This window comes from Dermacentor variabilis, chromosome 5 (assembly GCF_050947875.1).
Source record: "Dermacentor variabilis isolate Ectoservices chromosome 5, ASM5094787v1, whole genome shotgun sequence".
In the NCBI taxonomy this organism is placed as follows: domain Eukaryota; kingdom Metazoa; phylum Arthropoda; class Arachnida; order Ixodida; family Ixodidae; genus Dermacentor; species Dermacentor variabilis.
The window spans coordinates 27,628,210-27,655,075 of NC_134572.1; the positions used below are offsets into that span (position 1 = coordinate 27,628,210).

The following is a 26,866-nucleotide window of genomic DNA, read 5'->3' on the forward strand; positions in this document are numbered from 1 at the left end:
TAATTTTTCAATTTGAAATCGAGGCACCTTAAGGAGCAGGAAATGTTATCATGCACGTAGGTGACATTGCTGTTTCCGAGCATCACTACTGGGGAAAAAAAGAGTGGTAAGGTTTCTTGTTTAAATTGTTAAGTGTGTGCGTACGAGAGGTTTTCACCAAGAGTGGTGCTGGCTACGCCTTCTCTGTTAGGAAAGCAATACATATCTAAAAGAGGCCCACTCAAAGCTACAGAAAACAAGCAAACAAATAATGCAGAATATTACCATCATATGTAATTGGAAGTCGGAAATTGCTGGTACACAGTTAATATAAAGTTCAAATTACCGTATTGAACGTCGCAGCAAACGCAGTTTGCACAGGAAGGAACGTCAGATTGTAAAAGAAATAAATATGAACTGTGGCGTAGTCACTTGCAGTTCCCATCGTTCAGGTAAGCACATTCCACAAATACAAGATTAACCACAAAATGTAACGAGATCAGGGACATTTTAAGCACAGTGCCTGCAGCAATAGCAACACAACCACCGTATATCTACCGAACCAGTAATATCGGTGGCTGTACTGTGCTGCTACAGACAGTGGTACCCTGGCTCGGGTCGCTCCAGAACATGAAGCGCACCACCACTTTCAAATAATGGCTGTCCGTTATTTATAGTTGTCTAAAAGGAAGTGCGCGGCACTTCAGTTGGCACTATATACTCGCGTGGTTTTAAAAAAGAGACTCTGGATTTTGCACACACGACGAAATCGTCTTCTCTGCTGTTCGTTAAAATCGTCTTCCCGTTTGCATTGGAGCACTTTCAGCAAAAACAGGAGCCAATTTCGTAAAGGCGTAATGATATGCCGATTTACAAAATTCCGTGGAGATCAATATATTCCGCGTAAGAAATCTGTGCATGTAGTCATTCATTCGATCATTCACGAGATTTAACTTCTCAAAGCAACACTGCATGCATCTTTGCATTAGCAAAAAGAATGGGGCTAGTTGGATTCGATTCAATATTACAGACAAAACTCAGCTCCAACTCACGTGATGAAGAAAGAAGCCCACGCAGCGCTCGTATCGAGCACTTCTTTATTCGCTCCTTGTGTTAGCGTTGGGCTTTTTCTTTTTTAACAATGCGGCTATGAGAGACGCAGTGCTGGAGAGGCTCCAGGTTAATTTTGACTACCCGAGGTTCTTTCGGGTGCACATAAAATCTAAATGCACGAAGGTATTTGCATTTATACTACACCATAAGGTAGCTGCCGCGGCCGGGACTGGAACCCGCGAGCTGAGCCGCCGAGCTCCCTATTTACTGAGCCCCAGGGACAAGAAACGTCTACCCTGTTTATGTGGCAGAAATGGTTGACGCATCTCGCTGGCCTGAGCGTTGAGCGTCGAAACACAAGCCATACGCGTGCGTGGGAAGCAGGAACGAGCGGCCACGCGTCGTAGGTACGTGCAGCTTTTATTATCGTGAACGGCGCGTGGGCTACCGCGAGCGCTTGCCCTACCCTCTCACTCCTCGCGCCCCGAAGGCAACTACCGACCCGCCGTACTCGTAGTGCCCGAAGAGAACGCCGTCTGGGAAGGCGAAAGCAGGCAGGACCCTTCGAGGCACCACGCGTTCACCCCCTGCCCCGACTGGCACTCTGTCTTGTCCGACAAGCAGCTAGGGCGAGCGCGGTGTTGCGAGCGCGGGAGAGAGAGAGAGTGCATGTGTATGCTATATAGTATACGGTGGCCTCACGCGAGCGAAAATTTATTGAGGGGACCCCGATAAGCGGTGCTGCTCGTGGGCGCGGCCCATTGCGCCAGCGTGGTATGTTCGGCCGTTCTCGGGAGGTCTCGCGCGCGTGACCCGCCAAGTGTGCGTGTCATTGAGCAGCCACGATGAACGCGGCAGTTCCTTTCAGTGCTGCCGAGCCTAGGCGGTGCGACGAGCTTGCTGCCAGCACGTCCCGCCACGCTGTAACTTAGTACCTTTGCCAAGACGTGAAGGCGCAAACTCTAGACATACCACGCACACTGACCGAGGTTGGCGCTCTTATAAAATGCCAATGAGAAAGTAGTTTGCGGGTAACACAGGAGACAAGGAGATGACAACGTGCGCATGAATAAAATGTGGCAGAAGCAGCTGCAGGCGTTCCCGATTGGTTGAGGCTGCCTACAACTTCCATAACGCTGAAGGGAACTACTGAGGCGGCTTACAACCGCTTTCCTTTTCGGATTAGAGCGCGTTCACGTCTTGGTCAGTGGCAGTCTTTGATGCGTTTCGTTCGTCCCTTGGAATTGGGGGAAGGTTCTTCTTTCGGGCGGAAACGATGACGTAGGAACCGGCGGGGACGCCCAAGAAGGCAGCCCCGGCTGTTAGGAAATCAGAGGGAACTGATAGGGTCGGGGTTAAAAACAAGTGGAGCGCGTGATGCGCTAGCGTGGATGCGAGCAGATCTTTCCCGCAGCAAAGGTGTTTCCCTTTCGGAAAAACTGCGTGTTTGTAGAACGAGTAAAGGGCACCTGACTATGTGACATCGAATATATTCACTACGCGAGCTTTACAGCTGCGCTCGAGGTATCACCTGGCGTCGTGCATCCTTAAATGTACGAAAAGAAGTCGTGCTTCGAGTAATCGCTTTCCTTTTGCTGCAAATAAATGGACGTGAAACATTACTCCCCGCTTATTATAGAAATTGTGGTGTCTGTATCTATGATAAGGACTACTAGCTCATCTTGCTGTGGGCATCATGCTGTGGGCAGCTTTGTCAAGCTGCCGTTTACGAGCAGCTTTTACCCACAGCCTCCTCCGTCATCCCGATGGAAATAAAGATTATTATTATTATTATTATTATTATTATTATTATTATTATTATTATTATTATTATTATTATTATTATTATTATTATCTTTTGGAAACTCACACGTACGTATACGGGCCCATATTTTCTTCTTTTTTTCTCAAACGAGAACGCTGAACACACTAAGACATACGAACGCCCAAAAGAGTATGCGTATGAAGGCTGCAGTAGCTGGTCAGCTATGCAGGGGCGTCTTCAACCACACCACATGCTTTGCAATCTGTTTGACCAAGACGGAGCTCCGCCACCAGCGGCTTGTACGCAGTAATTGCGTTATGAAGGTTGTTCTTGCACTGACACGTGGTCAGAGTTTAACAATGCTTTCGCATGTTTAGTTCATGGCTCAGTCATTTATGCCGAGCGCATTAACGTCATATTTTCTTGAATTACACGCGTAGCCTAACTTTATTATTGAATGAAGATTTAGATTTGTGAGGCCTAAATAGAATAGACCCCTTACGTGATGTCATCAAGCTATCAAGCTATAGTGCGCATCATTTTTCACATGAAACCCCAGTGTTTATAGGGACCACAATAACGCATATCTCCCAGTGGCTAAACTCTACATGTAGGCTATTACTGTTTAATTGCGTCAAGGCAAAGGAAATTAAATACGCGCTCTAATGGTTGCGATTCTTTTGAACATTTTTTTGGTGGCATCTTGCCATGGGGGGGGGGGGGGGATCTGACAATGGCAAAGGCCATTGGCGACTTTCACCGCGAATCATAATTACTCCTCTTTGAGTATAAAATTCATCCTACCTATTTTAGAATGGGAATTCATTCTACCTATTTTAGAAATTACAGTTCATGTTTCTTAGATGACACGATAACGAATGAGAGGGGGTTCAAGTAAGATAAAGTAAAAGTGAGCTTCCAACGTTCGAAAGAAGCAGGACAAATTTTATAATAGAGGGATTTTTCTTCGCAAGAATCAAGATTTTAGAAAGCCAGCAGTAGTACATCCAAGGTGTCAATTTTTCGTTACAAAGCGAGAAGACGAGTGACAGTGCCATGCTACGAACTCCTACATAGGCGTAGTATACTCTTATTTAGCTCTGATTTTCTGACAACGCGGAATTTGCACCTTCTTCCATCTACAAATCTCAGAAGGCGAAAATGACGGATACCTTTTTTTGTGTGTGCGTGCGTGCGTATATGCCGGATAATGTCTACAGCGAAAAAAAAAAAAATTACCACCCCTTCTGTTTCCTACGAGGAAACGAAGATTTTAAAAGCGAAGAACTAAACAAAGCGAAATGGAGCCAACTTCCCCGGGAGAGATCGATGGCCTTCGGTGACGAGTTCAAAAATTTGTTATTTTTGTTAAGTATGCTCAAAACGGGTACGGTGACCGCTCAAATGACTGTTGCGGTGGTAAGGTTGCATCGGCAGCATTCAGTGAGGTCGCCTGTGATTGCGGATACTGGCACTGGTATCACAAATGCAGGGGACCCATGTTATCCATTAGTAAGTATGTCCCTATTGAGAGTATGACCTCCAAGGCCTGCGAGGAGATGGACTAAAATATCGCCATGCTCATCATCCAAGTTTTGCTTAGTGGATGCGATTTTATGTTTTTGCCTGATAGTTTAGATGACTCAAGTGCGGGAAGCCTGAAGAGTTCTTAGAACGTGTTGTAGTCGCATATTGTACTAGCGCTGCACTGGAGTTGCTGGGGTTGCAGCGCACAAGAACAACCAGGCTAGGTGGAGAGGGAGAGATAGAGAGAAGAAAGGAAAGGCAGGGAGGTTGATCAGCCGCCTTCCTGGTTTGCTGCCCTGCGCTGGGGGAAGGGGTATAGAGATGTTCTTCATACGATGGTGTCTCATTGCTCTCCAACGACGACACCGTCGTGCGCAGTGAATGTTATTACTTTCAAAGAGCAAACATGGCCATTGCTTTTAAAAGACTTCTGTGTTATCCGTTTATATTGCGTCGGTATTTCCCGCCCGTATTATATTGTATTTTTGTGATATGCTTATTTTGTCACTCTAACTTGCGTTATTTTCACATTGGACTAGGCACTGTTATCTGATTATTGTGTTTTCTTCTTTGTATAGTTATCTGTATCTATTAGCCCATCCCCTCTGTAATGCTTCATGTAAGCCTTGAGGGTGCTATAAATAAATAAATAAATAAATAAATAAATAAATAAATAAATAAATAAATAAATAAATAAATAAATCCTGCCACGTGCATTTTAAATGTTTGAGAATCGCGTTCTAGTTCGGTCTCGGCCTCGTCTCAGATGCTGGAACATCACATGAATAAAAACATTTGGTCATATTTTGAGACCGCGCATGTTACGTTCCCTAGAAGCGGTCGCATTTAGTTCTAGGTTTGTACAAACGAGTATGCTATTCATGAAGAGCAAAAACGCATGCTATGCAACTCGTCGAACGCATACTACAAGAATGACAATACTGAGTACAAGATGCACTGGAAACACTCGGCCTAATTCTTTTGAGTTGAAAATGTCACAGGTGCGTATTAGATTTGCAAAATTGGTGGGTAAATCGGTCTGCAAACTACAATTTCTTTGCTACTGACGTCGATGCCAGTGATTCTACTTTAAGAGCCTTACTGCTCATAGGAAAGTTCTACAGTCCAGTCAAGATAATAAATCGGGACATTACATTTATTTCACTTGATAGCAGAGGAGATCTTACGCACAAATGTACATACAGCAAGGCTTGAAAAAACGCTGGAGATCCTAAAACAATAAAATAGCCTCCCAGTTAGCTTTGACCAGCTGGGATAGCGTAATGCACGTAAATCAAGGCGCACGTGCGTTCTTGGTGCTACGCTGAAGTACATTTATTTTTTTTTAGAATTTTCTCGCCCTACATTTTTTAGGGCATTTCATATTGACCTTACACGCAGAGCAGTGCATAGGCATCGACAGGTGGAAAAATCTCCTTCCGAACAGACAGCTCGCTGTTAACAGAGACAAAAGTGCGCGGATATACAGTCTATGCGACTTCATGAAGCGCCACCTTCATATGGGACATCAGAGAAGCAGCACAAAGTGCCTATCTTGCGTCAACAATAACAAAAAAAGGAAGGCACAGTGCAAGATCTGCAGAAGAAGAGTGCCAGACACTGGGTAGTCTATAAAACGGCGTGAATGAGCTGTAAGTGATAAAAATAAATTGCGAAGCTTGCAGATAGCAGCTGCGAAAGGGGAAGCGCTTCCGGGTGCGAGAGGGCAGAGTTAAGTGAAGACGTCGAAAGCCTGAAAGCCACGTGTTTACACCGCCGGGTCCAGATTAATTTCAGCAAACCATCACAGCGGGGGTCACGGCAAGCGACCGCTCATTTATTGGGTTAGTGAGGAGGCTTCCTCGGTTTCTGGGGATCTGCCCACTCAGCTTGATTGAGGCCCTTTGGGTAAATCGAGACCCGACCCCCGAAGGATTGAAGCGATCAGGGGGAATGAGGAGTTGTTCAGGAGGGAGAAAGAGAGAAAAGCAGGCGATAGCTACTTGGGGCGCAGCCATCTTCTGACCTCTGAATTTTTAGTTCCGGTTTTGTGGAAACAGATGGAGTGAGGAGGGGCCAAACGACTTTTTTAAGATCTTTTATCTTCCGTGACACACGCGGCTTTGTGAAGTGAATTCTATAGGGAGTGTCGAAAGGGTGTCCAAGTAAACCACAGCACAAGCTTGCAAAAAAGAAAAAAAAAGTTGCCATCAACAAGTTGTCATCAATGGCATCATATGATATTCTCCCGCCCTTTTATTGGTTTCTCCCCTCTTGTGGATTACGACAGAAATCGTTTTCCATAATAACGGTGGTGGCTGCAACACGAATTTATTAAGCAATTTGAATAGTGGAACTTATAATTTTGTTCAAATTAAGGTTTACTTAATAAAAACATAATGTTGTGGTACCTCTCAAACTATATTTAGCAACTAGTAACGTCATTGACGGCAGCAAAGTTGCTTGGCTTCGTTAACAATCTTAAGAAATAGCTTAAAGTATGTGGTTGACGCTTTGTGCGATTAACGGGTTTTGACACGCGCTTTCCTTTGAAAGGTCGATGAATATGCGCAGTTTTGCGTGTTACTGTAAATAAAATTATTCTTTTCTCTCTTCCAGGGTTCATTAACACCCCAAAATCCTATGGAATGTCGCCTACTTGAGCACTTTCTTTAGTAGCTATTCCTAGTGTGGACTTTATGTCACTAAAGGTACTTTCTGCCCAGTGCTCTGAAGAAAGAAATCCGAGTACACCTAAGCACTTCTTATAAGTTGTGAATGAGAAACCATTAACGTCCAGTTGAACGCCGCTGAGCGGTCCTTCGATTTATGAACTCCTCACGGGCTAGCGAGCGCGTTGAAACGCTTGGCCAGCGCCAATCGTTTTTATAAGATATTCAATACATGAATATCTTATAGCGATTACAGAGGCGAATTTTGAACTAAGGCGCGAGCTTGCACGGAATACACAGGCTTCCAAGAGTGAGGATGACATGACGTGGCGGTGATACCCCCTCCCCTCACGCAACACCTGGCGCGGCAGCGGGGCAGCACGTGTTCCCAAGGTCAATATACCTGGTAGCGAAGGTTCCATAGAAGCCCATGCATTTATAACATCGCGGCTGGAGTAGCAGGAAATAAATATGGCGGTTCATCGGCAGTTCATGGGGCTTAGCGCCATCTCGGTGCCGAGGGTACACCTCCGCAAGAAGAAAGAAATCATCTACAGTCATATCTGTTAAAAACAGAAGTGACGTCATTTTGTTCAGAAAGCGCGAAACTTGTTTAGCCGCCTAGCATTAGAACTCTATATTCAAACGCTCCACTATTCGACTTGATGGGCATTTCAAGCTTTCAGCGCGGAAAGCGGTGCAGCAGAAGGTTAACCATGCGGGTGTCGAAATCGAAACCCTGCACAGAACATACTTTTGAGGCCGACGAAAACTTTGGTTGCAGAGTGCTGGTCTGATCGTCAGACACCAAGCCCGTTGGCCAGCACAGCCCGCACGAAAACAGCTATAGTAAACAATTATCCGGCCGTCGTAACTGACTACTTTTGACTGAACAGGTTAATAAACGATGAAACTACGCGGGCCACTAAATTTAGAAAATCCTCGACAAGCACAAGACACAACACCTAAGGGGGGGGGGGGGGGCGTATTGTAGTAGGTGACCTTTACGAGCGCGCCTTTCTGCACACTTCAAAAGCTGCATTGCAGAGCAAGTCACAACGGCGCCACCACTTAGTTTTCTTATGGTGGACACTGAAAAAAGGTATCCATTGACAATGATAAAGTAAAACGTATTCGTCTTTTATTTTCTCGCCGCGAATATACAAAATTGAACAAGCATTTTATGTTGGTTGAATGAATCAAACTGTGTCTCGTTTTAATTAAAAACTTTTTTTTCTCAGTGTTTCTTCCCTCCTCACACAGTCGCGCTGCAGTCACTGCTCCCATAACCACCCTTGCTGATGTCGGTGACAAATTGTTCTCAAACACTTTTCGTCTGAAGCTTCGCGACGCTTCTGGACCGACCTTGGTGTTCGCTTTCGCCCACTTTGCTCCGTCGTAGCACGCTCTTGACGTGGCGTCGCAGCCAATGGGAATTTAGGTGCCGTTTTGCTGCTACAGACGCCGGCTTTTTCACTCAATTGATCACTTGACGCTTTAGCATCAATAAAGTGGCTACAACGTAGGTACCAATGCGAGGAGCAGGTCAAGGTCTGTTTTTACAGTAAATGCAAGAAATGCCGTTCTCCGCATGGTAGTATTGTACTATGGCTCTGCTAAAAGGTGTTTTTTGTAGAAAGAGCTGATTACTGAGTTCTGCTCGAACAGTGCTGACCTGTTTGGTTTCAATTTTCCTTTCGAGCAAATTATCTTTTGGTCGACGTACTGCATATATTATCCGCTTTATCAATATGGAACACTATCACCCTACAGTGAACATTGTTCATCGCTCAGTACACTTAGAAAACAATCGATGTCATACTGTTATGTAGTTAAATTTCGCATTTGTCTTTAAGAATATTGCTTATTGTTTGTAGTTTTCTTATTTCTGGCCTATTTGTATGTTAATTTTCTTATTCTAATACAGGTAAGTGTACTACCGCTTCAATGCGATTTAGGAACTACTTGGTAACTGTGATATGAAGATGTGGGCCCAGGCCTCAAATATACAGGGATGGCACAATGAACACAGAGAGGCATTAATGACACGGGGACGGGACTAGGATAACGTACGTGATAACACACACACAGTTCCCTTTATGAGTGTCTGTCGCTTAAGTATAGTCACGCTCAGCGTCAATATAGGAAGGCGTCCGATAGCGCGTCGGTATCACACACTCACGGCGCGAAAAGGCGCAAAGATGAATCTGGTGCAGCGAGTGGCGCAGGGGCTGGAGGCCGGGGCGGGTGCCCGGCACACGACGAGCCACTCGCGCGACAGCAGGGTCGGGACGTCTGCCCGCCACAGGGTAGACCGTTCGGAAGGCTTAGCTGCACCGGAACATCTCGGCGTCGGATGCTCGCCCAGCAGTGGAGCAGGCCGGTTGAAGCCCAAGGAGAGCCCGGCCTGTTCTGCCAGCACACCCAGGAACACCGGCCATGGGTAGACGAACTGCTCGGCTCGTTCGGAAGGCCAGCCCAGGCAGCTCAGGCAGTTCGCATGGCTGCCGCCTCAGCCCAGACAACGACCCTTCTCTTCCTCTTCGTCCGACGCCGCCGCACAGCAGTGACGCGCATTCGGTCGCGACATTCAAATAGTCCAGACTCCTATCACATTTCCCCCCTAGCTCAAGAGGTCGAGGAGGGTATCACTACGGAGTATCGCGAGCCTATATACTCTCATGAAACATTAGTACGGGTCCGTAGTTATTCTACTTAGATAATCTGCACGAACGTTATCACAGCCACGAATATACTCGACATGAAAGTCATAATCCATAACGAGTAAGCTCCAACGTAGTACGTGACTGTTCACGCGCTTCGCCAAATCGAGGTATTGCAGTGTTTGGTGGTCGGACTGCAGGATGAACGGTTTACTGTAAAGGTACACATGAAATTTCTGTACAGCCCACAGTATGGCGAGGCATTCCCTCTCAATTGTGGAGTAAGCAGCTTCACGTGGCAAAAGCTTCCGGCTAGCGTAAGACACGGGATGCAAACGCCCGTCGTGTTCTTGCAAAAGAACTGCTCCGAGACTTCTCGACTTCAACTTTGAGTCGCTGATCCATAGTCAGTTGGTGCGAAATGGCGACGTCTTTTGATGTCTGCGTTCCGACGAGTGATGGGTAAAGCGGGAGACACATGGTGCGATTTTGGGTGCGATCGGTCGTACGACCATTCGCATCGGCAACCGCACTCAACAGGTTCTCAACCAAATCCGCCGCACGCGGCGCCGAATCGCACGCCGCGCATGCGACCAACTTGCTGAATATTGTCGTGCGACTGCCGCATCGGTCGGTCGACCGCAGCCAATGACAGCGCCGGTAGCGCGAACGTCACGGCCACGTCGTAGACCGGACGGGGCGGAGCCGGCGAGCGAGCGCCTCGCCGCTCCGATAATGTCTCCCTGGATTTTTTCTCCCTGGTCGAAACGAAGGCCTCTTTCGCCGCTGACGGCGGCACATCAATAAGCTGCAATTTGTTTCTGACACGAAATAACTTATAGAATAAAGTGGCCTCGAAAGAGTGCTATTATAAAACGTTGTGCGATATAGCAAATCGTTTGCGTGATTTCTAATCGGACCCGGTCAGCGCAGACGCGCCAGCAATCGTCTAATCGAAGCGGCTCGCCTGACTGGCGTGTTTGCTCATCGCTACTAACAGCACCGAGAAAACTAACCGTATTTTCACTTAAGAGAAACATAAATGTTCATACATTGATTGTGCTGATGAATTTAGGCGCTTTATTACGAGCTGCGGACGCATCGGCATGGGCCCTCGGCCTCGGATAGACGGCCGGCGAGCTAGGCCTACACAGTCTCCCAGCGATCGCAAGCTCGCCTGGCATGCTCGTTCGCTTCCGTCGGCACCAATGAAATCAAATGTGCTGCAATTTAAGCGTGATAACTGTCTACATGTTGTGCCGACTAACATAGGCGCTTCGTTATACGAGCTGCAAGCGATCGTGTCACAAGCGCCACCGGTGTCGGATTCGATGGCCGAGCGAGCTATGCCTGCCGGCTCCTATAGCCATCGGCGGCTGTAAAAGGAGCCGTTACTGCTAACGCGGCCTTGCGGAAACACGTCTACAGTGCTTCCATAGGCGTGTTTATATTGTCATCGTTTGTTTCAAACAAGAGATCTGTGCAAATACGTTTGCTTTCACTTTCTGTTCGAAGTTATGCAGCATTTCGAACTTCCACGCAGGGGCGCCGGTTCTGGGCGGAGCTACCCGCCGCTCGGTCATTCGTACCATGTGTCCTGAATCGCCGCATGCGGCAAGTCGCACACGACGCGCCGTACGACAGATCACACGGAAAATCGCACCATGTGTCTCGCGCTTAACGCTCTAGACCTGTCGCGTCATCTGTACCCACCGTTGTCGCTGAATTACCTGAAGCAATTCACTGTTGGGTCGCTCTTAATATTTTTTCAACATATTTATGTGAAATACCGTTGTTCTGCTCCCAAGGTCAACAAAGTCCAACGGACTTTTCCTTTCTACAACGTTGAAAGGTCTCTTCCACATGAGTATCAGCTTATTCCTTTCACCAGGCAGTAGAACAAGTACTTTGTCTCCAGGATTGAGCGCTCGCATCTTGGATTTCCTGTCGTAATACGTTTTCTGTTGCTGTTTCGCTTTCGTGAGCTCTTGCGTGGCGATGGCGCACGTACGCTCTAGCCGTTGACGCAGTTCCATGAGGTATTCATAAGAAGATATCGTGTCGTTATCTAAACGGGGATTTGTCCACAATTCCTTTAATACAGCCATAGGACCACGGACATAGCGCCCATACAATAGTTCAAATGGCGAGTAACCGATGCTGCTCTGTGGTACTTCTCGGAACGCGAAGAGTAGCGGGCCGAGGTAGCGGTCCAAACATTTAGGTCGCTTTTGGCCCATCCGTCCTAGCGCGCGCTTTAGCGTGCCGTTAAATCGTTCCGCTAAACCATTTGCCATGGGGTGGTACGGTGTGGGAGGCAATTGCTTAATTGACAGAAGACGACTGAACTCCATCACAGCTGACATGAAATAGGATCCGAGGTCGCTGACAATCTCCCGTGGCAAACACACTCGGGAAAACATTTCGACAAGTTCTTCCGCAACAGTTCTCGACTCTGTAGATGTCAAGGCGATAGCGTCAGGGTATCTGGTGGCGAAGTCAACCATAGTAAGGATGTAGCGGTTGCCTTTATCTGGAGTTGGGGATAAAGGACCAATAATATCGATGCCTACGCGAGCAAAGGGAGTGTCAATTACAGGCATCGTGCCCAGTGGGGCGCGTCCGACTAAATGGCGCGGCACCGTTCGTTGACAGACGTCGCGCGATTTAACAAACCGTTTTGTCTCCGACTGACCGCTGGCCAGTAAAATTCAGCAACAATGCGATCCACCGTTCTCGTCACAACCTGGTGACCGGCGAGGATCCCTCCATGAGGCAACTTCATCACCATCCCCCTGAGATCTTTTGGCACCACCAGCTCATCTAGTATCTTCCCACCTGACACTGTGTGCTTCCTGTATAAAATGTCGTCCTGTGGGTAATATTCGCTTGCGCGGCCATCCGCGACCATCATCTTGCCGACCTTTTAGAAGCATCTCCTCAGAGAGCCATCCTCCCTCTGTAAAGCTTTTAATTTGCCTTGCTCTATTCCTGTGCCTGCGGGTTGCGGGACAGGCAGTGAAGGCAGGGACCGTATCTTCGTTTCCTTTGTCACAGCAACGAGCTCAGTACCAGATTCGTAGTCTTCTGTATGTCTCGAGGAGGCGGCTGCGTTTTTAACTATGGACGTTTGGCCCTCTACGTCTGGTAGATCTGCATGAGTGATGGATGACGTCCTGTTGGCAGGGTAACTCGTCTTGTCGCTGTTATGTTTCAGAGGAGACCATAAATTTGCCGGGTCATCAGGTGCACGGGCACTTTCAATGTTTCCTGATACCACATCATACATGGGGTCTCGCATACATTTAACTCGTGCGACGCCTGTAAAGAATTGACTGTCTAAGTATACTATCGCTTCCGGTAAGTAGTCAATTGTGCGGTCCAGCAACATTACTGGACTTTTTGTTCCTATCATTTTGTCCTCAGGTACCAAAGAGAGTCGCACGACTACGGTATTGCAGCCCGTTTAATTTGACTATGTCCGCTCTCACTTTTCATGTAGACTGACAACTCCATTTTTTTTCGGCAGTGTACTGGCTGTTCAATACTGCACCCTTTATACGCATGCGATACAAGCATGGTACTGAGATGCTTGATACATACCTAATGCACAGCCTGTGTTTTTCGGTCTACGTTTCTGCCGTTCTTCAGATCGCGCTGAGTGTCAAGCGTCTATTTTTCTCACCGTGAAAGTTTTTCTCCCTTTTCTCCTATATTTAAATTTCAGGTGCTTGCCTCCTGTACATAATATGTATGCCCGTTTTTTTGTACATGCAATAACAGCCAATAATCGGGAACTTGAAGTTAATGGCTCTTCGTTCCGTAAATACAGGAGGTGCTGCAGTATATTACGGTGTGTGTGTATGTGTGCGTGTGCGCCTGTGCGTGTGTGTGTGACTGATGATGCATTTGATGCTTTCTAGGTAATATCTCACAACTGTTCGGTACTTCTGTTTGAATTTTTAATATATGGCTGCTCTGAATGCGAGATGACTACACTTCGTTCGATGTGCTATTACAGACTATTCCAAAGGTGTTTGACCTCTCTTTCTGTGGCCGTTTAATTTTAAATGTTACTTCTCCGCCGGAAGGTAGCGTAACAATGTACTTCACATAATTCTTTCATTTATTAAATACCTTAACGTACGTAGCTCGGCAACATACCTGCTACCAACAATTACAACATCGGTCGGTCGGTCGGTCGGTCGGTCGGTCGGTCGGTCGGTCGGTCGGTCGGTCGGTCGGTCGGTCGGTCGGTCGGTCGGTCGGTCGGTCGGTCGGTCGGTCGGTCGGTCGGTCGGTCGGTCGGTCGGTCGGTCGGTCGGTCGGTCGGTCGGTCGGTCGGTCGGTCGGTCGGTCGGTCGGTCGGTCGGTCGGTCGGTCGGTCGGTCGGTCGGTCGGTCGGTCGGTCGGTCGGTCGGTCGGTCGGTCGGTCGGTCGGTCGGTCGGTCGGTCGGTCGGTCGGTCGGTCGGTCGGTCGGTCGGTCGGTCGGTCGGTCGGTCGGTCGGTCGGTCGGTCGGTCGGTCGGTCGGTCGGTCGGTCGGTCGGTCGGTCGGTCGGTCGGTCGGTCGGTCGGTCGGTCGGTCGGTCGGTCGGTCGGTCGGTCGGTCGGTCGGTCGGTCGGTCGGTCGGTCGGTCGGTCGGTCGGTCGGTCGGTCGGTCGGTCGGTCGGTCGGTCGGTCGGTCGGTCGGTCGGTCGGTCGGTCGGTCGGTCGGTCGGTCGGTCGGTCGGTCGGTCGGTCGGTCGGTCGGTCGGTCGGTCGGTCGGTCGGTCGGTCGGTCGGTCGGTCGGTCGGTCGGTCGGTCGGTCGGTCGGTCGGTCGGTCGGTCGGTCGGTCGGTCGGTCGGTCGGTCGGTCGGTCGGTCGGTCGGTCGGTCGGTCGGTCGGTCGGTCGGTCGGTCGGTCGGTCGGTCGGTCGGTCGGTCGGTCGGTCGGTCGGTCGGTCGGTCGGTCGGTCGGTCGGTCGGTCGGTCGGTCGGTCGGTCGGTCGGTTGTAGCGCATGGCGTATGGCCCTTCGATGTGTTACTTGTCATTGCCTCAATCTTTCTTAAATATTATGTGCCTTTTTTTTCTTTTCAGCGTTTACTTCATCGCCTCCACATGCAGCTTCCCCTTCGTGGCTTGCGCCGAATCATCTGAATTGGTTCCTAACCTGTGTCGTCTCATGGACCAACCCATGTACTGTCGCTGCGATTCCGAGGACATCATGGACGACGCCAGAGACGTCTCCTGCTTCATCACGAGACCCCTTACTGTGGACCACGCCGTATTCAAGTCATTCCAAGACCACGCCTCCCTTACCTCCCTATCCTTCAACGCGTTCAACCTGAACAACAAGTTAACTTTCGTGCCATCTGAAGCCCTAAGGCAGTGCCCACAATTGGAACGCCTCAAGTTCACCCAGTCGGAGCTAGGCGTTCTGAAAACGCGCTCCTTCTACAACCTCTCTAGGCTTGCGTGGCTGTGTCTCGACTCCAACGCCATAACCGACCTGGAGAACGAGTCCATCGCACAGATGCCACGTTTAAAGCGGCTCGAATTAGGCGACAACAAGCTCAGCAGGATCCCCGCCGGTGCCCTGCGTGCTCTTCCAGCCCTAACGCAACTCTTCCTGGAGAGGAACGAGATCAAGACCATAGAAGACTTAGCGTTTGAGGAACTAACCAGCGTCAAGGAAGTAGACCTGAGTGACAACGCTGTCGAGAACCTGACGGACCGCACGTTCAAGGGACTGTCGAGCGCCATACGGCTCGACCTGTTCCGCAACAAGATACAGAGGCTCGAGGCACGGGTGTTCAGCGGAATGCCGCAGTTGGTCGAGCTGGACATGAAGTACAACGGTGTCACCGAAGTGGACCCGCTGGCGTTTGACGGCCTGCCCCAGCTGAGCATCCTGTACCTCTCGCACAACCGCCTCCGCATACTGCCCGCGCAGATGTTCATGGGCGCGCCCAACTTGATCACTGTGGACCTGTCGCAGAACCAGCTGCTCACGCTTACCTGGAGGACGGTCCAGGACTTGCGGAAGATCGACTCCGAGTCCTTCGATATGAGCCTCACCGGTGAGTGTGAGCGTGCGATAATTTTAGGATGCATCACATGATTTTCTATCGGCCTGACAAGACTATGACAAAAAATAATTTTGTGTCAGAAGCACTTTGTCTTAAACGAGGAAAACAGTTGAGCAGTACATGCGCTTATATATGAGCAAGGACCTAACATATTATATTAATTTTTACTTAAAAGGAACATGTAGTAGGTTGCTCATTTCAGTAATTGATTTGTGAGCCAGTTAACATTAGAACACCATTTCTATTAACACCTGCATGCAAAAGACACTTTCACTGAAAAAGTTCGTCCGGCCACAATTGCCCAAAAATCTCCGACCTTTTTTCCATGGCGATTACACTAGTTCTACTTCCCATGGTGATTGCTTCGTTCCAGTACAACTCGCTTCCACGAATGCAGCTCGGAATAAATCTGCAGAATGATAATGTCCCGCAGTCCAGGAGTGACTTCACCTCTTGGCGGTATAATAGCACTGCGGGGACAAAGTTGTGCCTTACGTTGCAATGTGACTGCTTTATTTTTACATCTGCAAAGGCACTCTGTTCGAATTTTCTTCTACGCGATCTTATCGCGGCTTCGTGCGCTAACTCTTACTTGGGCGTAGCACATTCACCAGCATTAAGAAAACACAAGGAAAACTGCGCTTGTGGTGATTTGTGCAGGAAAACCATTTAAGTTTGAGCTCAGCGCATTTAGCCAAAACACTTAATTGCAGGCCGCCGAGACATGCTTTTATACGGTCACAAATAGTTATGTAAGGCAGGCAAAGCGATTACCTGACAAAAAGGAAAATAAAAATAAAAAGTGACAAAGAGCTGCCCGTATCGCTGTTTGCAAACATAGTGCTGCGTGAATTGCTCTGGACACTTCGTTAGCCGTTCTCCTACTTTGGGGCAAATATCTGGGGCTCAATTACGCCACCGGGTACATAAGTGGGGAACTATGGAACAAGTCAAATAGCCTACGCTATCATGTTTAGGTGTACGTTGAAGAGAAAACATTACTGACCTTCTTTTCTCGATATCTTGGGAAAAGTCTAGCATGAGAGAGCCGGGTGCCACAAGCTGTAGACACTAGCGTAGTGGTATGTTCTGCCTGCCAGTTAATATTACCACAACACCTGGTAACAACTGACCTTAATTGAATCACTGTAGATAGTTACTCGCTGCAAGCAAGCAATGCTTTTGTTCGTTGAGGAAAGCGACGAGGAAAGCGTTGCAGCAGTGATACAGAGATGTACATGCGTCGTCTCGGAGTCTCTTGTGATGCTGACTGCAACAAGAGTAACATTTAGATGCGCGGCATTGCTTTTACGCAACATTGATTTAGTGGGTACATACATAAAAATGGGAAACTATATATTAAGTGCAATTTAGTCTTTGTAGAGTCCCAGCGCTAATGTCTTAGTAAAGTCAGAGCTGAGTAAGCAAGGGTTGTTTTCGTTGCTCGCAAAGCACACGCCCCTATAAATCTAAAGCGTATTCCTGTGTTCTACGACATAAGTCAGGGCGCACACATGTGCCTTTACAAACTGCCAGCAATATAATTAGAAAGTGCTGCAAAACGAATCACGTGATCGGCTCTTGCGTCCTCTCGAAGTAAAATAGCCTTATACATAGCGGCATGTTCGACAGCTAAAATTGATAGTAAAAGCATAGGCAAAATTCAGCTTGATCCCACAACGGCTTTAGCTATTGACAATTACTGCTTAGCTCGTGTAACATTTCTAAATTTTCCAGGTGCGGTCTGTAGTAGAAAGCTGTGGCTCTTCGACGTTTCCAGTATCGCCAAACACAACGACACGAATGTCATGCAAAGCAGCAACCCTAGCAGCGGCATCTTTGGCAAGATGTTGCTTCCTTAATAGCCTAGATCCTGGCACATAAAGTCCCTCCATAAAATCAACTCGGTCGTCGTGGTGGTGATTTCGAGGCCGCGGGTTCGAACCCGGCCGCTTTGGCCGCATTTATATGGGGGCGAAATTCAAAAACACTCGTGTACTTAAATCTAGGCGCGCGTCACAAAACTCAAGGTGGTCCAATATAATCCGGATTTGGCCAATACGACGCGGCTAAGGACCATATCGTGGTTTCGGTACGTAAGACCCCAGAATTTCTTTTAACAAAGCTACTGTACGCGACTCAGTCAAGGTGTTTTAATGACGCACGCCCGTGACCCAGAATCAGGACCCATAATGTTATCGCAACTAGCGTGCCGCGCAGGTTACATCACGCCGTTTCTTTTTTTCATTTTGCCATAGGCAACAAGTTCGGCTGTGACTGCCGCCTGGCTTGGATCCTGCACCTGGAGAAGGCCACGCGCAACGAGAAGTTTCGGCGCGAGCTGCGGCACGTCAAATGCAACTTTGAACAGACGCCGGCGCCGGGCAACCTGAGCAGCGGTACCAAGGTGATCAGACTCAGTCTCAAGGATCTGGGATGCCCCGAGAACTACGCGCCGCCTGAGCTGCCTTCTTCGCTGCGCGACAAAAAGATGCCTCTCTCCGCCTTTGCCGGCAAGAGTGGTGCGAACAGCGCGCACGGGAAACAGGGCACCGCGAATGATAACGGAAGCAACAAGATCGTCGAGCGACCGCCACAGTCTCCGGTTGATGAGGTCCACCGAGGATCGGGAGCGGGAGACGGAAAAGACGTCGAAAACGACGTCGAGGTTGCCCTCAGTCAGCAGAAAGCGGCTCCCAGCGAAGCCGTTCTTCGGCGCAACCGCGAGAGAAACTCTGCGGCGTCATGGGTCCGCTCGGAGAAAACTGTGTCGTGGTTCTTGATCTGCGTCACACTCGCGCTCGTGGACAGGTCGAGGTGACGCCTAGGGTGATTTGTGAAGGACGGGTACGACCGAGTGTGGCCATTTCGTTCGCTTTTTTTAAGTTTCTAATAGTGTTTGCCAGACGGTTTTGTTGCCAGTGGCTCGAAAAAAAGAGACCCGGTAGTTGCCCACGCACACACTGTGATGATGTTGTTACAGAGTATGAAGCGAGGACTGGGAGCAGTCTTTGGTCGCGTATGGGGAGCTCCAGATCCTGTTGATAACTTCAGGGCAGCAAGCTAGAAACATTTCTTATGCGCTTGCTTCTGACTCTAAAAACTGGTTCTCTGATTTCGTTCCACTGATTGTAACACAAATGAAATACTGAGCGCGAAATGTGTGTTGTCAACTTTTCTGTAAAAGCGCTCAAAGAACATGCCAAGTTAAGCATTTCCACGTGTTCGAAGAGAGATGAAGGTGCCCAGTTGCCCTGTACTTTGTTTCAGTCGCTTTCCTTTTTTTTGTCTCTTCACTTTCATTTGCGTAAGCGCTGAAAAGAAAACAGGTTAGAATGAAGCTCCAAATTGAAAAAAAAAAATTTACGTAGACCATTATCTTTCCTTATCCACCATCTTTGTTTTTCGTAAACGTGGGAGGACCACAAAATGGACTTGTCCAAGTAGTGGATTTACATGCTTTATTCGGACTGATAAATGATATACTAGGCAGCCGTTGTCATCGGCCTTGTCATCTTTGCACAAGCGTAAGCTCTCCGTAGGCTGCGATGGTGGCATCCAAACAGCGATTGGCTTTTGGATTTAATGTTTTTCTTTGTATTTGATAAAAGGCTATTGTGTATGCTTGACAGAACGGTAGTTTTCATGAAGAATGCCGAAAACAAATGTGCAAAGCAAGCAGTGACTCGCGCAAACATTGTCAATGTTTTTTAAGAATTATTGCTCTTGAACTGAAAAATGTCATTAACAGAATATGTATATAGTGCTGTTCGCGAAGCAATTGTGTGCTGTAATTGAATTACTTCTATGGTAGCTCAACAAATTACAGAACCAACAATCACAGTCTTTGAATATCAGATTCGTCATTTGAACACCGTGCTTTGTCACGAATACCACAGACTCTTCACGAAACCTAAGCTTGAGCGCAGGCATCCGATGCAAACCTTGAAGAGCAGCGTCCATAACACTGAACGCGAATAATAATCTTTAAGAAATGGTGCGCGTAACACTATCAGTGGCAGTGGCCGTTAGTTCCTTGCTATGCTGGACAGATATTTCAAAGTCTGCGCCTAGCGCGACAGATAATAAGGAGGAGCGCTCACCGCTTGCCGGGCACTAGTCCAACATAAACATCAGCACCGCAAAGATTATTCTTTTTCGTCACAGGTGTCATTGAACGCGGAATAAGATGGGGATTACCCAATCATTCTTTACATGCGCCGCGTTTCAGTGCGATCGTTCGCAGGGTAGCCATAATTTTCCAATTCATAGCAACATGTTTCATGAACCCTTGCTATTTTCAACATGCCATGTTTCCATGCGTCTTATCCACTTTAAGACTTTTCTAATGGTGAATATTCAGTATTTTTGCGATGTCTCACGCCATTACTGTACAAATGGGTATTCTGGCAATGCCTACATAAAATGACTCAGCGTGAATCGCAATATAAGCGCACATTTCATGGCTTTGTCCTAACCATAATATTTCTGCCGCCATTATGAGCTCTTTCCACTGAAAGCTTTAATGTCGTTCTAAGCTTTAATGTAGACGCCGATCAGTTCGACCAGTACGTGGTATATCATCCGCAATGTCCCGAGCCTCTTGTTGAAGTGCGAAGTCTCTACGTCTTTAAGCGCTGTGTGGACAGCGATTGCCCTATAGCCTCGTTTACTCGTTGAGGCTCTCAGTGATAAGTTTATGTGAGTACCGTTTTGTTCTCTTTTTCGTTTATGTTCCAGTGACTTGACGCCACACCGGTGTCTCCGTTATAATGACACAAGGGCTACGCTCATATAGACGTTCAGTCATGGAAAGATATAGAAGAACTGGAAATTTCAGATCGTGACTGCAAAATTATGAGAATGGCTTGTGTAGGGCGACACATTAATCTGGCTTATTTCGTGTTCATGGCACGTTAGCCCACTTTTCGTAGGCAAAGACTGACTACACCTTCAGTGCATATACGTAAACAAGGAACGTCCGTATTTTACGTTCAAGAAGACCTGTGCCGTTCTCGTTTGATTTGCTTGTGACCATACGCTTGAAAGCTGCGAGTGCCATCATACGAAATTGCATTAATATCAGCGCAACATGGTCCCGCATACGGTACGCAGCCTGCTGCTTCACTGAGTAGAGTGCTTGCTAAATTATAAATGTCACCTAACACTGAAGAAACTCCCTGTCATGTATTCGACCCTGCACCTGAAAGTGAGCGTGACACACTGCCCCTATCTCGTTGCTGAATGAATGGGATGATCTTTCCCAAGATGCACCGGGTATGTGTTTCGTTGTTCGCCTGCACTACACGCCCAACTTCGCTGTGGTAACTGTTATAGACACATTTCGTCAAGCTATCACTTGTTCACGAATACTCCAGGTTTCACTCAGCAAACATGACTTAAATGAGCGCTCGAAAGACACGAGCATCTTTCCTGTTGTCACGCGGTGAACATCTTTGATGAAACGTGCTTCAACTATAAGAAATGTCATATCTTACCATACACGCAGTTTCTTGTTCGTTCTGTTAATACAACTGCGTATTACCTAGTTCACCAGCGAGCAATACTACCAGTGTCATTCACCTTAGAATGTTGTGTTGGCAGAAAAAAAGACTTTTGCAAGTGACAGTGGTGTTACCGGGCATCACACGTCAGAGGCAAGTTATTGTGTTGCCAGAATCATGCTTACGCACTACACTTCGCCCACAGAAAAGAAACAGTTGAGTCTCTCGTCACGCTTGTGATAGTAGTGCGGCAGTACCGTTTGTAATGGCGATGGTAAAGAGCATCTGAAATAAATGTTTACCTTAACTCGAAGTCGTTGCCGAAAGGCATATGGTTACACCAGTTTTACTATTTCGCAGCCGAATCTTTATGGGGTAACCGTTACCTGTACCACAAGCGTCTTGCCGTGCCACCAGATTTTGCTGCCTCCAACGCCGCGTGTTTCCGCTTTTTTCCGTTGGTCATGACTGTTGGAATCATTGTGTGCATTGTTGTGTATGTAACATTGATACCATTATGAATTGCCACAACAAGAGTCTGCCATTAAGATTTAAAAAAAGGAGGCGGAAACAGTATTTTAGTGACACTGAAATGATGGATATGTTCTGTAAGATACTGCGTTGACAATAAATGAAGCTGTTGTGCCTGCACAACAACAAACGATGAGACTGAAGGGCTCAATTGTTCCCAATCTCGCCTCAAACGAAGGCCGCCCTTTTCACCCCTCTCGTTATTTCAGTGTCATTGTTTTTCCGATTCTGTATTAGACGACGAATTAGATCTCGCTTGAAGTCAACATTTTCTAGTGCGCACGACTCCCGATATCCTTTCCAGAAGAGGACAACTTTATTCTTTGACGAACGTCTGTAGTCCGTGCCGTCTTCGATTGTGCAGGGTTGTGCTGTTGGCGCTCCCCAGTGGTAAAGCGGGGGAACTTAACTTGTTCTTCTTCTTTCCTTACAGCCTTGCACCTATTGTTGCTGGCTTCGCTAAATGTTTTTCACCTCCACGCTGGTTTATACATACACGGCTGCGTGGAGTCAGCCAGTGACTTTAGCCAGCGCTCAGGAGGCCAGGCACAGTTCTCTCTAGACGCAGGATTCTTCTTTGAAGTAGCACCAGCGGTGTGATGGAGAGATAAAATGTTCGACTTGATATTCTGTGGAGCCAGAGTTCACGTGTTCGCAATTTTCTCGCAATAAACACTGCGCGCCCTTGCGATGAACGTGAGCGCATGTCAAAACGACTAGGGTCATAGCAACTATCGTTGTAAAACAGTCACGCCTGGGGAGGCGTGCTCGCATAGCAAGTATAAGCTCATCACGTTCACTTTCATCGCCACAGTTTCTTTTTACACGATAGCTGGACTAGCAGCTCGACCCAAACCATGTCAGGAACTTTTTTTTCTAGCCATTTGCATAATCATCGTAGCACTGTGTTTAAGCCAGGACGGTGGCTAGCTAAAGTATTGCTTATTTTTGTGGGTTTTATTCTTTCCTCGTTTGGATGATGGGGCGCATACGTCACCATGCACGCAGAAAGAGTATTAGACACGCGCGTACCACAGATATGTCCGCACTATGGTAGTCGGGACCTTCTCTAAGCGCAAAGCTCGCTCGCGAGATAGTTGCTGACGTACAGTCGATCACAAACGTTTACGGACCGCTGCATCTCAGAAAACGTTCAATTTCCGAGCAGCCTGTAACAGTAGTCAGTACAACCAAACATAACAGTGTTGTTCACACACACACTGATAGAGGCTGTAAATGCTAATACTAGGCTGCGTAGCGAGGCTGCAAAGGTATTAAGCCTTTTCTGAGATTTTGTGTTCCGTAAAATTTTGTAGTTGACTCTACATGCGCACGTGTGTTTGTGCGACAACGGCCCCAGAACCTTGAAATGCTGCATTCAAGAAAACACGTTAACTTTAGGGGACCGAGCGTCAAAGCAGCAGGGGGCATCGAGTTTTCTCGCAATAGTCGCCAGTGCAATTATCAAAAAGAATTCACTAAATAAGCTTTAACCATAGACTTTAGGTGACACGTTGTAATTGCGGAATTGAAGCTGGCCAGCACCCGTCATAATCACTCACTAGAAATGCTCTGTGCAGCACAAGGTTCGAGAAACGCGTGCTCACTATCTTCAGCGTCATGCTTTGTTGTTTCACGTGACATGTTTCTCCACTGTGTAAAAGAGCACTATGGCGAATAGACAACTGGAGCAGCATTGCATTTCCCGCCACATTCTGAGTCAGTACTTCAGTGTTAGGCACAATGCGTTGAACCCATACATTTGGCTCCGCGACTATGGTATGGCGCTGCTAAGCACGAAGTGGCGGGATCGAATCCAGGGCGTGGCGGCCGCATTTCGATGGGGGCGAAACGCAAAAACGCCTGTGTCCTGTGCTTTCTGGGCACGTTAGATATACCATGGTCATCAAAATTAAACCGGAGGCCCTCCTACGGCGAGACGAATAATTAAATCATTGTTTTGGCACGTAAAAATCCAGAATTCCATTCACGATTCAGTTCAGGGACAAAGTTTCTTTCTTTCTTGTCCGACGATTGAATGGACGCGCTACTTCCGCACAAATGAAATCACGCGCGAGGTGCATAAAGTGGTCAATAATTAGCTTTTCGTGGTTGATTTTGCTCATATTTGTTGAAGGGTTAACTGATCTAACTCGGTGTAGAGTCAACAATAACGCATTCGGCTCTGTGGAAAAGCGTGCACCCGTGACACACTCGCTGATAGGACATTCACTGGCCTTCTTGGGTTAGGGTATTCAACAAGAATTAAAAATAAGACCGGCCGGCTTGAGCTCTAAATGGCTTACATTTGTGGCGGGCTCTGTGCCATTTCAGAGGCCCATTGTGCACAAAACCTCTCGTTCTGGCAAGTGATACGGTTTGAAGGCGAGGTTCTAAAAATAAAAGCCGTGTACGTATTTTATTCACACCCATGGCATCGGGCGTTAACCTTCATCTAGGCCGTACACAAAGGCTCGGGTCGGGTGATCGTCATATCAGCTTTATAGAATAGCGCTAGTGAAATGAACCAATGTGGCGCGTAGTTTAAGTTAGAGCACTGAATTCGGCAAGTTGTTTCATAGCGCATAGTCGCATGGCAAGGAAAAAAGAATTAGCAGTGACACTCGACACTATGTGCAGTTCTGCGCAGCTCATGCATATTTAAAATAGTCCGCTTAGGCGCAGGTAATACTTCTGAACATTTTAGCCTGCTCAAGTCCACCATTTTCCTGCAAGGTTGGTGAATGTGTTCTGTCACACGAAACACTTAAGAGGCATATATATATATATATATATATATATATATATATATATATATATATATATATATATATATATATATATATATATATATATATATATATATATATTGCTATAAAGAGGGCTGCTACCCGCAAGGACCGCGGCTACTGCCAGTCCCGCAAACGTCATACTTGCACACGCCATGCTCTCGCGCGCTTTGTTCCCACTGTATCAATAAATGAATAGATGCAGAGACTACCGCCACTGATACGCGATACAGAGACTCGCCGCTGGTGGAATAGAACAAATATTTTGGCCGCGGACGCGTATAATTTTATAAGAATAAATTGATCTTTACTGCTGCCATTTTTCCTCCCTCTGTATAAAGTTTACAAAGTAATCCAAACCGACATACTTCCATCATGAACACAATACGACATATAGGCCACAACACTACTTCACTCTGCAATGCATATACCTAGCCACTATATCACCGAAGGAAACTAAAAGGAAGACGTTCTCTCCAGCACGAACAGTCCCTGGCCTCCTCTTTAACGAAACGACCAACTCACTCCTACAGAACGGATACAAGTACACATAAACAAGCGGCACCTGAAACCACAAGACCGGCATGAACAAGAGGCCACATTCCCAGCTCCACCACACTCAACAACACGCAAAGCCACTGCGACATGGCGCCAAGACCAAACACGCTGTCTAACCACACAAATGATCGATTCTTGACCTAAGGAGCGAGCAAACATGGCTGCCCCAAATGATGTCACACAATAATGGGGATATTCCGAAACACCTTACACGCAGAGAATGCCTAGGCAGTCAACACACATTTTACTCTGCCTTTCACCGGTGGATGTGGACGCGTTAAAGGAACTTACCGCATCCTTGATCTCCCCATACCGGAGGAAGCGGATGAACGCCACTCAAGAGGCGACCCCATCAGAATCACACCCCCATCGCTGTCTCCCGTAAACTCTCAACCTCACCCCAACAGCCAGTAGCCCAAGACAGGGGGAGGGAATATAATAAATATTTCTGTATCTTCCGAATTTAATACGGGTAGCATAGGCTTAACTTTATCGCCGTCGAATCGATTATTTGGTGCATGTCACTTGCGTGTCATACAGTGGTTATAATATAGCAGCTTTCCATAAGGTCAATAATGCGTCCGCCAACCTGCGCTGCTGGGGATGTTGAAGGTGGCACACGTTTTGCTCGTGTAACAATGCGAATCGATCTCTGCTCTTCTTGTGCCACGCAATGTTTTCTTTTTTATTGAGTGTTTGTTTATTTCGGGCTGTTTGTATAGTGTATATTTGCCATTCTGTGGGGGGGGGGGGGGGGGGGTGTTTCCTCATAGTGGGTTTGAGCCAAGTTTTCAGGCCACAATTATTGGCAACGTAAAACAAAATATAAGTCCCTCAAACGCGGCCTCTTATAGATGTGAGGTACCGTAGCGAAGGAAAACAAATTAATTTTATACGAATTAAATACTCATCTGAATGCGCAAGCCTTAGTGCCCTTCGCCCCAGCAACCACTGTAGCTGGGATTCATACACGCGACGTCAATCGCGAAACGCCGCAACAACAGCGCCACCGTAGGGGAGGGTTTAATGCATTTGTTAATGTATTCGGACAAGCATTTCCGTGAAGTGCATTCTACGGTTCAGTTGTTGAGCTTAACTAAACGCATATTATTCTCTCTAGCTTGCCACCTACCGTCCCCTTCGAAGTGCCGCCATGGGCACTGCATAGACCAATGGTACGTCTTCAAATACGTGAGATTTCGAAGAAGTTGCGTGTTCTTTCCGCTTGCCTCAAGCAACTCATCTTGGCATACTCGGCGGTGTTGTACGATACATGATGGTCATAAACAGCACAAACAGTGCAAACAGACACAAACAAGCACATCAGCGCTCGTGTGTCTTCCTTTTCTACGGTCTGCGGTAAAGTTGCACTGTATATTTCCGTCGTGTAACTGTACAAACTCGCCCAAATGACTGCCCTTACGAGAGCTATATGATGGCTCTGCTCACATACACACAGACGAATCCGTGACTGCACGTGGGTTGACTGCAGTCTTTGTGAACCTTCGATTAGATGCCTCCCACCAATACACATTGGATTACAAGTCATCTTCAACAGCAGAACATGTTATGATAGGCGCAGCTGTACACTTCTACCCCTACATGACATCGCGTAATCATACAATACTTTTTGACACAAAATCAGCACTGCGAGCATCCATTCTGTCTCGAGGTGAGACCGGCATAATGTGTTAACCTTACACTTTGTACAACTATTCAATCCTGTGCAGAATAATCACTCAATTACTCTC

The 26,866-nt window shown here is 47.4% G+C and overlaps 1 protein-coding gene across 1 annotated transcript in view; it reads left to right on the forward strand.

The window, feature by feature from the left end:
• Window positions 1–21,897, forward strand: part of LOC142582379 (uncharacterized) — a 48,407-nt gene extending 26,510 nt beyond the window's left edge. The window contains exons 2-3 of the mRNA XM_075692029.1: window positions 14,742–15,724; window positions 17,992–21,897. Coding sequence (XP_075548144.1) covers window positions 14,742–15,724; window positions 17,992–18,554 — 1,546 coding nt within the window. The 3' untranslated portion in view covers window positions 18,555–21,897. The remainder of the gene's footprint in view (window positions 1–14,741; window positions 15,725–17,991) is intronic.
• The last annotated feature ends 4,969 nt before the right edge of the window (window positions 21,898–26,866 follow it).